The sequence below is a fragment of the Leptinotarsa decemlineata genome, unplaced genomic scaffold, assembly GCF_025532065.1.
Source record: "Leptinotarsa decemlineata unplaced genomic scaffold, Ldec_3_MD MMD2_tig00026314_RagTag_RagTag, whole genome shotgun sequence".
NCBI lineage: Eukaryota > Metazoa > Arthropoda > Insecta > Coleoptera > Chrysomelidae > Leptinotarsa > Leptinotarsa decemlineata.
Genome location: NW_027412684.1, coordinates 7,993,245 through 8,006,868, shown reverse-complemented (window position 1 = coordinate 8,006,868; position 13,624 = coordinate 7,993,245). Strand labels below are relative to the sequence as shown.

At 33.7% G+C, this 13,624-nt stretch overlaps 2 protein-coding genes across 2 annotated transcripts in view; both read right to left on the bottom strand.

Annotated features, from left to right (window-relative positions):
- The window catches only part of LOC111507183 (protein croquemort), a 184,680-nt gene that overhangs the window by 82,466 nt on the left and 88,590 nt on the right, over positions 1-13,624 (bottom strand). The window lies entirely within an intron of this gene.
- Positions 3,705-12,098, bottom strand: CCT4 (Chaperonin containing TCP1 subunit 4). Its single transcript, XM_074181554.1, has 10 exons — positions 11,857-12,098; positions 11,658-11,710; positions 11,406-11,495; positions 10,470-10,637; positions 9,074-9,227; positions 8,657-8,964; positions 5,667-5,898; positions 4,221-4,513; positions 3,982-4,161; positions 3,705-3,925 (listed from the first exon to the last, which is right to left on the bottom strand). The coding sequence occupies exons 1-10, from the start codon at positions 11,963-11,965 to the stop codon at positions 3,908-3,910; spliced, it is 1,605 nt and encodes a 534-aa protein (XP_074037655.1). The 5' UTR covers positions 11,966-12,098; the 3' UTR covers positions 3,705-3,907.

Genomic DNA, 13,624 nt, shown 5'->3' with positions numbered 1-13,624 from the left:
TGAAAATCACAGTAAGTACTTCATTATCTAAAAATTTTTATGATTACAAACTATACTGTTTTGCCGCTGAATTCATCTAGACTGAGAAAAATACTTTTCTTTATAATCTAGGCTCTAGACTGTGAAAAAATTTGCTTTGCAGTAGTTACTGATCTCTGTTATTAGCTGTAATATATTATTTCAAATTCTTATATTTCTGTACAAATGTAATAGCTTATTCGAATTTATTGCATATTGGTGATTTTGAAAAAAAAAATTAATTACTGCACTTAGGTCATAGACATTTTTTGTTGAGAAATAAAATTTCACATATGATGGGCACTATATAAACATCAATGTTTATACTTGAACGTGTATTATAAATAATAATAATTTATTGAACAAAATTACAATTACAAAATTGTTTTGAAATAACATAGCTTATTTTACAATAACAAAAAAAAACAAAGTATATGGATATAAAAATGAACAAACAAAACAATTTCATTGATAAAGTTGTATTAATTTTTCTAACAGTGTTTCTGTTGGGTGTCGACGTTGTACTCTTGCATGGGGTTTCTTGTCACAACATACTTTCTAATGATTTCTACATTGTCGTCTTTTCTAGCAAACTTCTGAGTAAGTGACGGTAGCCTTTCCTTGATAGGGATAATACCAGTGAGTTGGTACAGCAGAGGGTTGTGTTTGGGGTTATTGGGATGCCTAAATCTTGTTATTTTCCTTATAGCCGTTGTTTTACATACTTTAATTGTTTTCAAGGCCCTTTGATATTGAGAAACAGTGGGTGCAACTATTCAATAAGTGGACGACAGATTAGTTTATATATTTGGCTTGCTGTTGATATGGTTGCACCTGCACCCGGGTTTGTCAAACTTCTGAAATTTGCGACTCTTGCAATCACTTTCTTTTTTTTGTTATTGACGTCGCTGTTGAAATTTGGTCTGGAATCAAGCGTAACACCTAGGTAATTGACTGTTGATATATTGGAAAACGTTGATTGTTGGAGATATTGCGGAATTCAGATGATTAAATATGATGAAATGAGACTTGGATGGGTTTGGCTGGAGCTTCCATTCAGTGAACCAGTTGTTATTGTTGCGAGATGTTCCAAATTGTTAATAACTTAGTCTTCCGTTTGATCGTGTGCAATTGGGGCGGTGTCATCTGCATACTGGAGAATATATGCTTCATGCTTGAAGTGATTGATATTTTCTTGTGGATGATGATAAATATCAGAGCTGTATAAGTTATATAACAATGGTGAGAGGGGTAAACCCTGTGGAATTCCCTGTTTTGGGATAAATTCGTCTGAAAACCTCAGTATTTTAACTCTCAGTTTCCTGTCAATTAGCAGATTCTTCATTGTATGTACTAGATAGTTAGGACAACCCAGTTGATGCAGTGTATTATAAAAAAATTAAAAAAGTTCCGATAGAAATGAAACAAACTAAAGGCAGGTGATGCATATAATAAGTGGGAAACCATGAAAAAAATGCTAGTGAGGTTTCTATTAATTCAGATATTGGAAGGGATAGGTAGTCTCAAATTATTTTTTTGTCGAGTGGATCCAAATACCAACTCATGCAGATCTTTGTTGAAATCAGAGAATTCACAATCCAACACCAGACAGTGATGTTTCAACCTGCCTTAGATGTCATCAGTGGTGCTAAGCTTTCATACGAACATTGAATTACACGAGAATAACTTTTTCCTATTCAGTTTGTACTCCAAACATTCATCATGGAATTGTATTAGATTTCATCCATGAGAACGCTACACAATTTAATATACGAAAGATTTAGGTAGGTATCAAATTTCATTAAGATAGAACACCAACAACCTCAATCGCAGATTTCCAAGTTTCAGAATAAGAACAGAGCATTTAGCCTTGAACAGACAGCGTGTTACTTCAGGGCTAGCACTAGAGTGCCACCAAGATTTAGCCAAAGCCTCGGTAGATAATAACATTATCCTGAGGTGGGTTAAAGGGCACGACAGGAGTAAAGGTAATCGCATTGCCGACTCGTTAGCCAAGGAAGCGGCTGGACTAAGAATTTTAGGAGCCAGTGGCACCCACGGCATGATGACTTCGACAATTGCGGAACTAGTCAAATGTTACACCCATGCTCAATCTTTAAAGAGATGGGATGAAATCAAAGGATGTAACCTTGCCAGGATCACCTTGGGCGACCCTGGGAAGCTGGCGCCGAAGAAATATCTGGCGATTACCAGGAAAAATCTACGCCTTACAGTAGGATTTCTGACTGGCCACTGTCAGCTAAGGAAACACCTACATAATATGGGGCTAGTGGACACACCTCTATACAGGATGTGTGAACAGGAAGATGAGACTGTCAGGCATGTCCTGTGCGAGTGCCCGGAGTTATCGTCAATAAGAGAGTGTGTGTTCGGCGAGTCTTGGCCTACACCTGCCGATATAAAGGAGATGTCTCCCAGCGACCTGTCCACCTTCCTGGAAAGGACAGGATGGACGATGACCTAGGAGGACAACTCCTCGGGAGGATGTACAATGGGCCACATGTGGCCTAAGTGCGTGGGCTTACACTCACCCTCCCTACTCTACAGATACAGAAGAACATAGCATTTTTTAGAGAGATTAGTTTTTGGGAAAACGCTTTTCAGTTCTCCGTTCTCTATTTTTATGCAAAAAATATGTGAATTTGTTCGATATAAAGTAGTTGTATTTAAGGTATTTTTCTTTCGCATATTCAATGTACATGTTAAAGTAATTGTTTCGGAAGGGCTTTTTCTACCAGTTTCTATCCGAAAGCTTCTATGCATGATCTACACATCTTTGTAAAGAGTTCATTTTGCTTTTTCCTGTTTGGAAGTTTCCCAAAACTTTTCATATCAATATGAAGAAGTGAAAGCCAAAAAGCCTTTTTCCAAAAAAGTAATCTCTTCTAAAAACACCCTTTCAATTCTATTATTTCTAGTAATATCTAACAGAAACGGCCAAATTATAATAAAACTTTCATTTTATTCAGCGCCTAACAGCCTTCAAATACAAGCACAATAACATTCCATACATCAGTACAACACTAAAAAGGAATAGAAGTTTAGATTTTCAAGCCCCTTCAAATTTGAATATTTTTGAAGTGTATTCACACTTGGCAACAAATTTAATGACTGACGTCATTAAATTTGGTCCATTTTTTATATCAGTGGCGGATCCAGCCAGGGGGTGCCCCCTCTTGAACGTAGAAAATGGTTAATTATGTTGCCTAAGCCAGTCCGTCCTACACTCCTGCCTATCATCTTGCAACTTATTTTTTTAATTATCACCAATTCAAAATAATACCGTGTTCACTAAACATCTTCATTTTAATTTTTTTAATAGAGAAAAATTTATTTCAAGTGCGCCTCCCTCAATAAATTCCTAGATCCGCTCCTGTTTGACGTGTGCTTATTAGATTAAATTTCTCTTTCCAAAAGTTTCATAATCAAAAATAAAGGGTTAATTGTTACACCTGAAGAAGCTATTGTATAGCGAAACACGTGTTGCGTTTTTCAAACCTTTGAGTGTTGTAAAACTGTTGAGTGAAAATCTCACAATAAAGTATTTCTTGAATACGTTGTGGATTTTCATCAAAATCGGCCGATTCCATCACATGTTTAACTTTCCTATAAAACTCTCTGTAATATCTTTCATCAATTGGTTCAATGGAAGAAATAAAAAAGCATTTATTTCAGTGATGAGATTTTAATTTCAAAACATTATTTAAAAATGTTAAGCTAGGTGAAGATAGTCAAAATATTAGAGCAGAAAGGTACTAAGGTGTTACAAATGTTACATATCCGTTAAAACCTGAACTGACAAAGAAAATGAGAAAACGAATGAGAATAAACTAAGATTAATAAGTTAGTTTGATTCAATATCCAGATCTTATGTTATAGTGTTCACCTGAAAAATAGGGTTATATCAGTTTACTATCTCAAACATCAACATCAATTACTCACAATATCATCAATTTTCAGAATTGACCTGACAGTTTCTGTGGCCAAACTCAAGGCAGATGTGCTTACTAAAAGGGGCTGAACGACATTTTCTTCCAGAATATCGGAAATGGTCCCCTTTCGAACATTAATTCCAGCTGATATTTCTCCTTTGGCATGGCGATTCCTCAACTCTGTAACGGTCTAAAATATATAGCACTTTAGTATTCACAAGCCAGTCAGTCTGGTTTTGAATAAAATACCTGAATAGGATTCAACCCGGCGTTTTCTGCCAAGGTGAATGGGATGATTTCCAAGGCATTGGCATAAGCTCTTGTACAAATTGCATCTATGCCTTCCAATCTGTTCGCTATAGCGGCTAACTTGAGAGCTATCTCAATTTCAGGTGCTCCTCCTCCTGCAATCACTGCCTGCTTACGAACAAGACAACGAATGACACACAGGGCGTCATGAATAGAGCGATCCGCTTCTTCGAGAACCAGTTTATTCGATCCTCGTACAAGAAGTGTAACAGTGTGTCCAGCGTTCTGAGCACCTACAAACACATATAAAAGTTAATTTTTCACATTTAGAAAATCGTTGCAAGACCTTCCTCACTTTATTTCAAATTATGTCACTAACAAAATGAGATATTTCTTAAAACCAAAATGAAAACTTCAGAAACAATAAGAAATTGAGTTATACAGGTACAGTAGAATCTCACTAATCCGGCACTCCAATAGACTGATACGTCCAATAATCTGGCACCCTCCGCCTACGCCTCCCTCGACCCTCTGTGTCTATTCGCTCCGTCTCTCGTTGTCTAGTAGTCCAACCTCAAAACTTATCACGTGTACGTGCATACGTATTTACCTGCCGTTTTGAAGTGAGAATAACGTGTAGTTAAAAATGTCAAGTAAACGGAAACACAAGACACTATTTTATTTTTATAATTTTCCTTTATAATCCAGTAATCCAAACTTTCCATTAATTCGGAATCACAGTAGAATAATACAACCAGTAGGCTCGCTAACCACGTGATCCGCCCGAGTGTCCGGGGACCTTCAACCGGTCTTAGGATAATATTCTCATCCAACGTGTTCAGTGCTGTAGTATCGAATGATTCGACGGTATCACGGGCATCAGATTAGTTATAATAAACGGTCGGAAATTGATGTGTTTAGTTTATTCGCTGTTGTTATTATTGTTTTTAGTTTTTGTAGCTGGTTATAAGTAACTTACTATAAAATTTTCTATGATATCCTTGAATTTCGTTTTTATGTGGAATAATGGAAAATACTTTTCGCAGAAAAAGAGATGACTATTTATTTAGTGGGCAGTGAAAATAAAAAATTCCACAATCAGGATTGAATGAGTAAAAAAAAACCATTCTCACAAAGCAACCAGCTACCGTCTGACTAGAGAAATAAAAAGGACTTTCGCCCTCTAGGAAAGTTGGTCTACAAATATCTTGAAAACGCATATTGAATATCAATATTATTCATCTTGTCTGAACTCTTGGGGACCCCCGGCACGTCCCCAAGATATGATAATAAAGATGACGTGAGAATGAGCAATATAAAAGTAGACATTTAATAGCCTAACCAAGTTTGATTTCTATGACACCGAACAAGCAGAATATTTTAAAATTAAGCAAATTGATTTGACAGGAAATTTTCCTTCAATCCTAAAATATTTTTTTATATTACCTGTAATTTTAACCATTCTATTGCCAGCAGCTCCAAGCTCTTCTACTAGATCAGCTGACACCAGATTTTCAGCTACAAAATGATCCAACGACGCAATAGGGCGACACCCTAGAGATTTACAAACAAATTCCACATCTTCTCTCTCGATGTCTTTGATTACCATGCATTTTATCTTGTCCAAAAAGTGTAGTGCTAAATCGGATACGGCATCTCTCAGTATAGATTTTTGGATCTGCAACAGTTATTATTAGAATGGAATTACTCAATAGTCCATATCCCATAAGGATTTTATTTGAAGCACAGGTATGTTTTCTGTTATGGCTACCCTTTTTGTCAGTAGTCATTTTAATTATGAGTGCTGTTATCTCATCAAATATGAATACTAAATGGGAAATAAATACAATAAAGTAACAAAATAAAACTTAAAATGGACAATATAAACAACTGCTTAATAATAGCCTTTATTACCTAACAGTTAAAAACCATTTACAGGGTTAACTAAGTATATTAAAAAAGTAATATAGGTGACTTTAACTACAAAATCACAATTTGAGAAAATGAAGAACAAGAATATAATAAAATAAAATAATAAAAAAAAACTTTACCAGAAATTAAAAATTCTTCATGAAAAACTGAGATGCAGTTTTACCAATATATTCTAGGAAGTCAAAATTGATATCACACAAATTCGAATTTGAAATTATTGCAAACGCTAAAGATGGGTGACTTGACTTACAAATTGGTTCTGGCCAGTCGGCAGTAAAAAATTTTTGTATTTCCAGTTCTAAAATGAGGTACACAGAATTTTATAACAGATAACACCTACAAAGAATCCACATTGCTGTACAGTAATTTATATAGAAAAACTATTTCAGCAAGTTTTCTACGTAACTTGATATTCAATGTAATAATGAGAAATTCGTACGGAATACCTCTATCAGGAGAGGTACCATGAGATTTGAAGTAAATAAACCTTAGGAAACAACGTTGAGCTTTTTCAATTAATGTATTATAGCAATTGTAGAATGGGGACCATTGAACAGAGCCATATTCTAATTTTGACCTTACATAAGGTACATAAAGAGATATTAGAGGAGATATAATTGAAAAAAATCTACAATTGCGAACAATAAAGCCATAAACTTACCAAGATCTTTAATTGAGATACTATGTGACAGTGAAATGGTAACTAATCGATAAATGTACTAATGACTAACATTTTCTGACATATTAAACATATGTGAAGCAGAATTAATAGCTATCCACGAAGGTATGATGACATGTTTAAGAAAAAATTTAAAAAAAAATTTAATACTTACAGACGCCAAAAGTGCATTAGAAAAAATCTTGCTGAAAAAAGTTACTTCCAAAATCGACCACATTAGTCTTTCGATCAGGAATATGGCATATCACACCTCTTTAAACAATATCATTTTCAAATTTGTATGGATACCTGGACATTCAGACATCATAGGGAATGAGAGAGCAGATTGTTTATCAAAAATAGGAACCAACTTGAACATCCCATTAAAAATCAAAATAGACAACAACACAGTATACTGGATTTTAAAAAATAATATCATAAAAAACTTCAAGTCGCTATGGGAAAATGACATTATAAAAACAGGTAAATCCTATAACAAAGTCCATGAAAAATACCCCAGTAAAATAGCATTATTCTCCCTACCATACATAGATAGGAGACACATCACCACCATAATACGGATGAAAACCGGTCATTGTCATACTAAAGAACATCAGTACAAGTTAGGAATAGTTGATCACCCATACTGTGAATGCGGTCTAGTAGAAAACGTAAACCATATTTTCCTGGAATGCCCTATCAATGTTATCCCTAACAGAGATATTTATTTTGAACTTATTAAACATGGTATTAATTCCCCCTTTAACATATTTCAAGTTTTTCGTAATCTGAATATACAAATCACAAAGATTCTTATCCAATTTTTAGATTACAATAAAATCAAACTATAAATCTTTATTAAACTAAATTCCTATACTTAAACTCCATCATATATCCCAGAACATTTTGTTTGTGTATCTTTGTCAATCCCTAACATTCTCATAGCATGAGAAGAAGTAGACGAACAAACACTAAGAAGTCGACAGCATGATTCAGAATTAAAATATAAGGGTTGTTACTGAGTGCTAACCCAGACAAGGACAACCCCCCGTATTGAGCTGGCCCCAATTGCGCCTGAACAGGAAGCATCGGCCAATAAAGAAGAGAGAGAGAGACTAACATTTTCCTACTATAAGACACTACTTTACATTTGCATGCAGATATAGTTTGTTAACTTCACAGCAAATCTGTATATTTTGTAACTGTTGTTGCAATGTAATACAATCTTCGATAGTTTTGATAGATAAATATAGTTTTGAATCATCTGCAAAAAATAACTCATGAAGGATTGTAATAAAAAGAATCAGAACCGTTATATGATACAAACTGTTCGCGTTGAAGTACGTAGGATTTAATGAAAAGAATTGTTGAATTATGGAAACCAAGTTGGTGGAGTTTTTGTAGAAGGGTCATGTGATCAAGTTGATCAAATGCTTTAGCAACGTCAGTGTATATCACATCAACTTGACCATAATTATCAAAGGCATCAGTAACATTTTGAACCAATACAATTAAATTTATGGTGGATTTGTTAAGATATAAATCCATGTTGTTGCGGAGATATGATATTACGAACTGAGGAATGTATGAGATTATAAATAACAATTTGGACAAGTTTAGCAAAGTTCGATAGGAATGAAATAGAACGATAATTCTGAATATCAGATGGATCTCCAGACTTAAAAATGGGACAAACTCGTGATATCTTCCATAATCCAGGAAAAGTATTATTTTAAACTGCAAGATCAAAAAGTGAAACAGATTAGCCAACTTAAAAAAATACATGTGCTCCAAATAAAATCCTCATCCGATATGGTGCACTGATGTTAATAAAGAATATTATTACCAGAAGAACGTTGCATCCAGCTTTCTTAATTTGTTTAACGATATTCAGAATGTAAGCTCTTTCTTCTTTCAGAACTCTATCCATTGCAGCGTAGTCTGACACAATAACGTTGTGGTCCATGTCTGTTTTGGGAGGTGAAATGCAGAACTGGATGAATCCAATCTTAGCTTTTTCAATACGTTTTGGCCCAGAAACATTTGAAGATCTCTGAGGGAACACGATTCCTTCGACTAACTCTGTGTCTTCTACAGTTCCCCCTAATTGCTTGATAACTTTGATATCGTTAAGATTACAAGCCTGCTCGCGTCCTATAAAATAACAGAAACACCACTGAGTTTGTTCACAATGATACCTTTATGAATTTAAGAATCATATATAATTTCTGAAAGATGATCATAACTCTAGTTTTAAACTTACCAGGTTCCACTATTCTGAGTACTGCATCTACTGCCAAAGGCCCTAAATGGCTGGACTGTTGTGACACAACTTTGGAGTTGAGAGAAGTTGAGGCACTCTTTATCAGTTCTTCTCTGTTTGTAATCTCAACAGGAGTTGAAATTTCATTCAATATCTGAAATGTGAATTTTAAAAGTCAAAAGAAAAAACAAAAATCAGACACAAGTGTTACAAGTATCCTATCGATTGATATGTTGAATCCAAAAAATATCAATATGATTTTTAAACTTGAACTAAAGTGCAACCAGCGGTTTATTGTGGCTCACACCTATTCAAATCGATCACATAAGTCCAAGTTGAGCTCGTTTGCTGAGTGATCTTTTTGGTTGATAAATCATATAATTACTGAACTAGACATTGGTACCATAATACTGTGGATTAGAATCTTTTTGAAAGATGGGTAAAAATTAATAATTCTATTTTTCAAACAATAAATGTTTCATCTGGGGTGCCTCAAGGTAACCATTGTGGAGCACTACTATTGAATAGTAGTGGTCCACACTATCAATGACCCTGTACCTTTCATTAGTAGTTCTAAAGGATTATTGTCTGCTGATAAATTTAAGCTTTATCAATTCTACTTGGTTTACTTCATCTGCCAGTCAGTTGTATATTTTTTTCACACATTATTTTATTACATTATTTAAATAAGCTGTAGTTATAGAGCCTGAATGTTCAATGTTTTACTTTGTTTAACTAAAGTCCTCAATGGGTGCCCCTGATTCGTATGGTTATATTTTGTGGAAAGGTTCAACATACTTACACAGACCCATGTAACTAATTTCATTTATTACTTTTGTTTATTTGTTGGAATCAGTAAGTTATCATCACCTCCTAATAGGATCTATGCATATTGTTTGAAACTTCAAGACAACCTCAACTGTTTTAATGAATGCCGTAGGATACATTTGGATCATAATCATAATCAATAATATTAATTAATTTGACCATTTTGATCACAAAATAAATATAAGAATAATGAACTGTTTTTGTTTTTTGACCTGTTTTTGTCCTATGAAAACCTTATTCGAATCTGTACTGTAACAATTCATGATATTCAGGGAAATTTGTGAAAAAACCATTGCATAATAGACATTTCTGATCAATATAGTTTTTCATCAATTTTATTGCAAAAAATTAATTACTGAGTTTCTTACAAATACCATCGCCGTGAGAACCCAATTTAAGGATTCAATCAATATGCCCAAGGATTTAACTTCCAACTGCTATTAAAATAATTTTTTTTTTTGTTTGTATAATTTCAGTTAATGGAAAATAGTGGACTTGCTTGAAATATATGAAGATACATATGAAAAGTACCACCACCAAAATAATTGAGAAAATTTCATTCTCTTACCTCAAGAGCTAGCACTGCTGCTCTTTGGAATGACTCAGAAATTGCAGTGGGATGGATTCCACGATGTAGCAACTTCTCTGCGGCATCTAATAATGCTCCAGCAATAACGACAACGGATGTAGTACCATCTCCAGCTTCTATGTCTTGGGCCCTTGACAACTCAACCAACTGAAATAAAAATTATGGTGGTCTAATAATCATGACATGAAGTCAAAAGTCAATAGATTGGATCACTTACAGGCCTTCAAATCTCAAACTTATTCAAAGCTGGTTTTTAAATGTCCATACTGGAAAAATTTATACTGCTGAAGGCATTAGTATGTTCCACAAATGATGAAGTTGAATGGTAAGCAGCAGAATGTGAAACATGTCAATGTTTATTGTTTTAGACTTGGTGTGTTTGTTAGAGTTAGGTATTTTGGTGTAATTATTATAGAAGTAAAAAATTGACTGATAGGTAAAGTAACATACTTTCACAAACATGAAGCACAAGAGACCACAACGATTTGTATAAGGCAACTGACAGGATTTTGATTTTGTGTTTTCGTTTCAATAGACATCTTATCTGCATGTCAAACTTCTCAATTGAAAAATTTCTCAGATTAACAAAAACTTCACAAAAATTTTCAAATGAATGTTCTGGAATTTTTTTCTTTTCCAACATACCTACACACTTCAAAATGTTGACAGGAATAATTTTTCATAAATTTGTCATTTGTGCAGCGAAATTAATGAGTCAAATGAAACATGAAAGCAAATTTAGTTAAACATATAAACAAATAGTAATGTTCATTATTTTCTTCAAGTCTCATTTGTAAAGTATATACATTTCATACTTTTAGTTTAATTTTCATGTAAATAACTTTGATTCAGTGGTATTCATATATTGTGTATTAACAGAACCATGGTTAATAACAGAACCAATTACAAACATACCATCTTGGCAGCAGGATGTATAACATTAATTTGCTTCAATATTGTGGCCCCATCATTGGTAATAGTTACTTCTCCATTTCCAGACTGGATCTAGAAAAAGAAAAATTGAAATGGTCAGCCCAACTGACTATAATTGGACGATTTTGAAAATTTATTTTTTCTTTCTATAGGAATCGAATATTAGTTATGCAAAACTTCTGTTTTGGAGATTTCCATAGTTTATTCATGGTTAGTTATTACATTTGGCCATACCATTTTATCCATTCCTCTGGGACCCAAACTTGTTCGAATTGCATCACAAACAGCTGAAAATTAAACATTATTGTTAGAAAAAACAGGCTATTCTCTTCAAAGGAATCGAATGGCAGCTCAAATAACATCTCATAAATAACTATTTTTGACTTGGTTAGGTGAAAATTATCGCATACTTTTTATTATATTTGATATTCACCTTTTGCGGCATTTATGTTGCTGGTTCTTACATCAGCAGGTTTACTTTTATCTTTATACGCTAGTGTTCTCCCCCTGTTTGAATCACCACCAGCAGTAGGAGCAGTCATGTTTAATTATTGAAATGGTTAATAATTTTAAGAAATATATTTTTTCAAGTATTGGATGATTACGGATTTAATTTTCAATATAAAAATCGTCTACACCCTCCAAACCAAAACAAACTCTAATTGACACTATTGACAGCTGATAAATGACATGTGACGTGTTGCGCGTTGCGCTCCGCTATTTAGTCCAAGCATAGTAACAGAGGAAAGAAATTACCATAGTGCAGGTGCATTCCACCGATTGAAGACCTCAGAGTAATAATATAAATTTTTTTATTAACCTGAGTTGAAGGAAGGTACATATTTATTTATATCAATCGGGTAGTTAGGTGTGGTCGTCCAGTGATTTGTTTACCACTTCGTTCGTTTTTATATTCAACAACTTGATCCACCAAATCATGAAATTTCCATCAGCTGGTGCAGCTTAAATTTCAAAGTGTAATAAGGTATTGGAAGTAGAATTGAATGTTGGTGAAGTTAATAATAGCAATAATTCTATCAACGTAATACTTTATTGTCCGAAGAATAACTCTTGTTGACAAAGCTAGTAAAAAAAAAATTAAAAAATACATAAATATCCTATGATTATAAAAATATACTAAACTAAAATATAGAAAACACTGAATAAAAAACAATGGTTGAAATAAACATACACATTAAATGTGCTAGGTTAAAAATGATCGGTATAGAACCCAGTCAAACTGTAAGAGGGTCTACTACTTAAATTCCTTCAATTATTTTTCTGTATGATTTGGTATCAATATTTGTCTCTTTAGAGTAGGTAATTCAGCAGATGATTATATATTTTCATACCATTGTAAAGTAAGGAGTTCTTGACCAAAGAGTTGCAAGGGATAGGTAATTTTAAATTGTTTTGTATACTCTGTCGAGTTGTATAGTGATAGGTGGTAACCCCAAGTTCCACAAGATCCTTTTCAATCAAACACACTGTCTCCAGAATGGAAAGAGCTACAACCGTCGAAAATTGTTCATCTACGAACAATTATGCCTGCATGAGTCACGAGGTTTAGCTTTATACAAGTATCGTATAGCTCTCTTCTGTAATAAAAATACAGACTTCAGCAAATTTAGGCTGAACACATCTCGAAAAGGTATATAGTACCTTGAGTGAGACTCTACCAGAACGTGATATGGTGTTTTCGTAGCATAAACCCAGTTTATACTTGAGAAAGCTATTGTATAGCGAAACACGTGTCGCGGTTTTTGTAAAACTCTTTATAGTGAAAATCATACAATAAACTGTAATAATTAGTTTTTTAATAAAGATTTTCATCAAGTATCGGCCAGTTTTATTCAATGATTCTATTTTTATTAATTCTATTTTTGAAGTACATTTTTTTGAAAAGTCTGATGGTATTTCTGTAAATTCTCCAATAATTTTTGAAATATAAATGGAAGTAAGGATTATCAGTGAATTTCTGCAGGTGATGTGAAGAGCGAAGATTTCTTGATAAAATTTCAATTCCTTGCGTTATCCAAGGCTTTTTATATTTTGTTTTGATCTTTAGAAGAGGAAACGAAATGTTGGACATTTTGGTAAGTTGGTTATAGAAAACAAGAAAAAGATCATTTTGGGATATGTTTTTCCAGTCGAATTCAAGACAGTTCGGTAGAACCTATTATCATAAGCATTGCTGTATA

Coding starts and splice junctions, on each gene's coding strand:
- CCT4 (XM_074181554.1), bottom strand. CDS start 11,965: ATGACTGCTCCTACTGCTGGTGGTGATTCAAACAGGGGGAGAACACTA. Junction 11,711..11,856: donor CAACATAAATGCCGCAAAAG/GTGAATATCAAA, acceptor TTTAATTTTCAG/CTGTTTGTGATGCAATTCGA. Junction 4,162..4,220: donor CCGGGTTGAATCCTATTCAG/GTATTTTATTCA, acceptor TATATATTTTAG/ACCGTTACAGAGTTGAGGAA.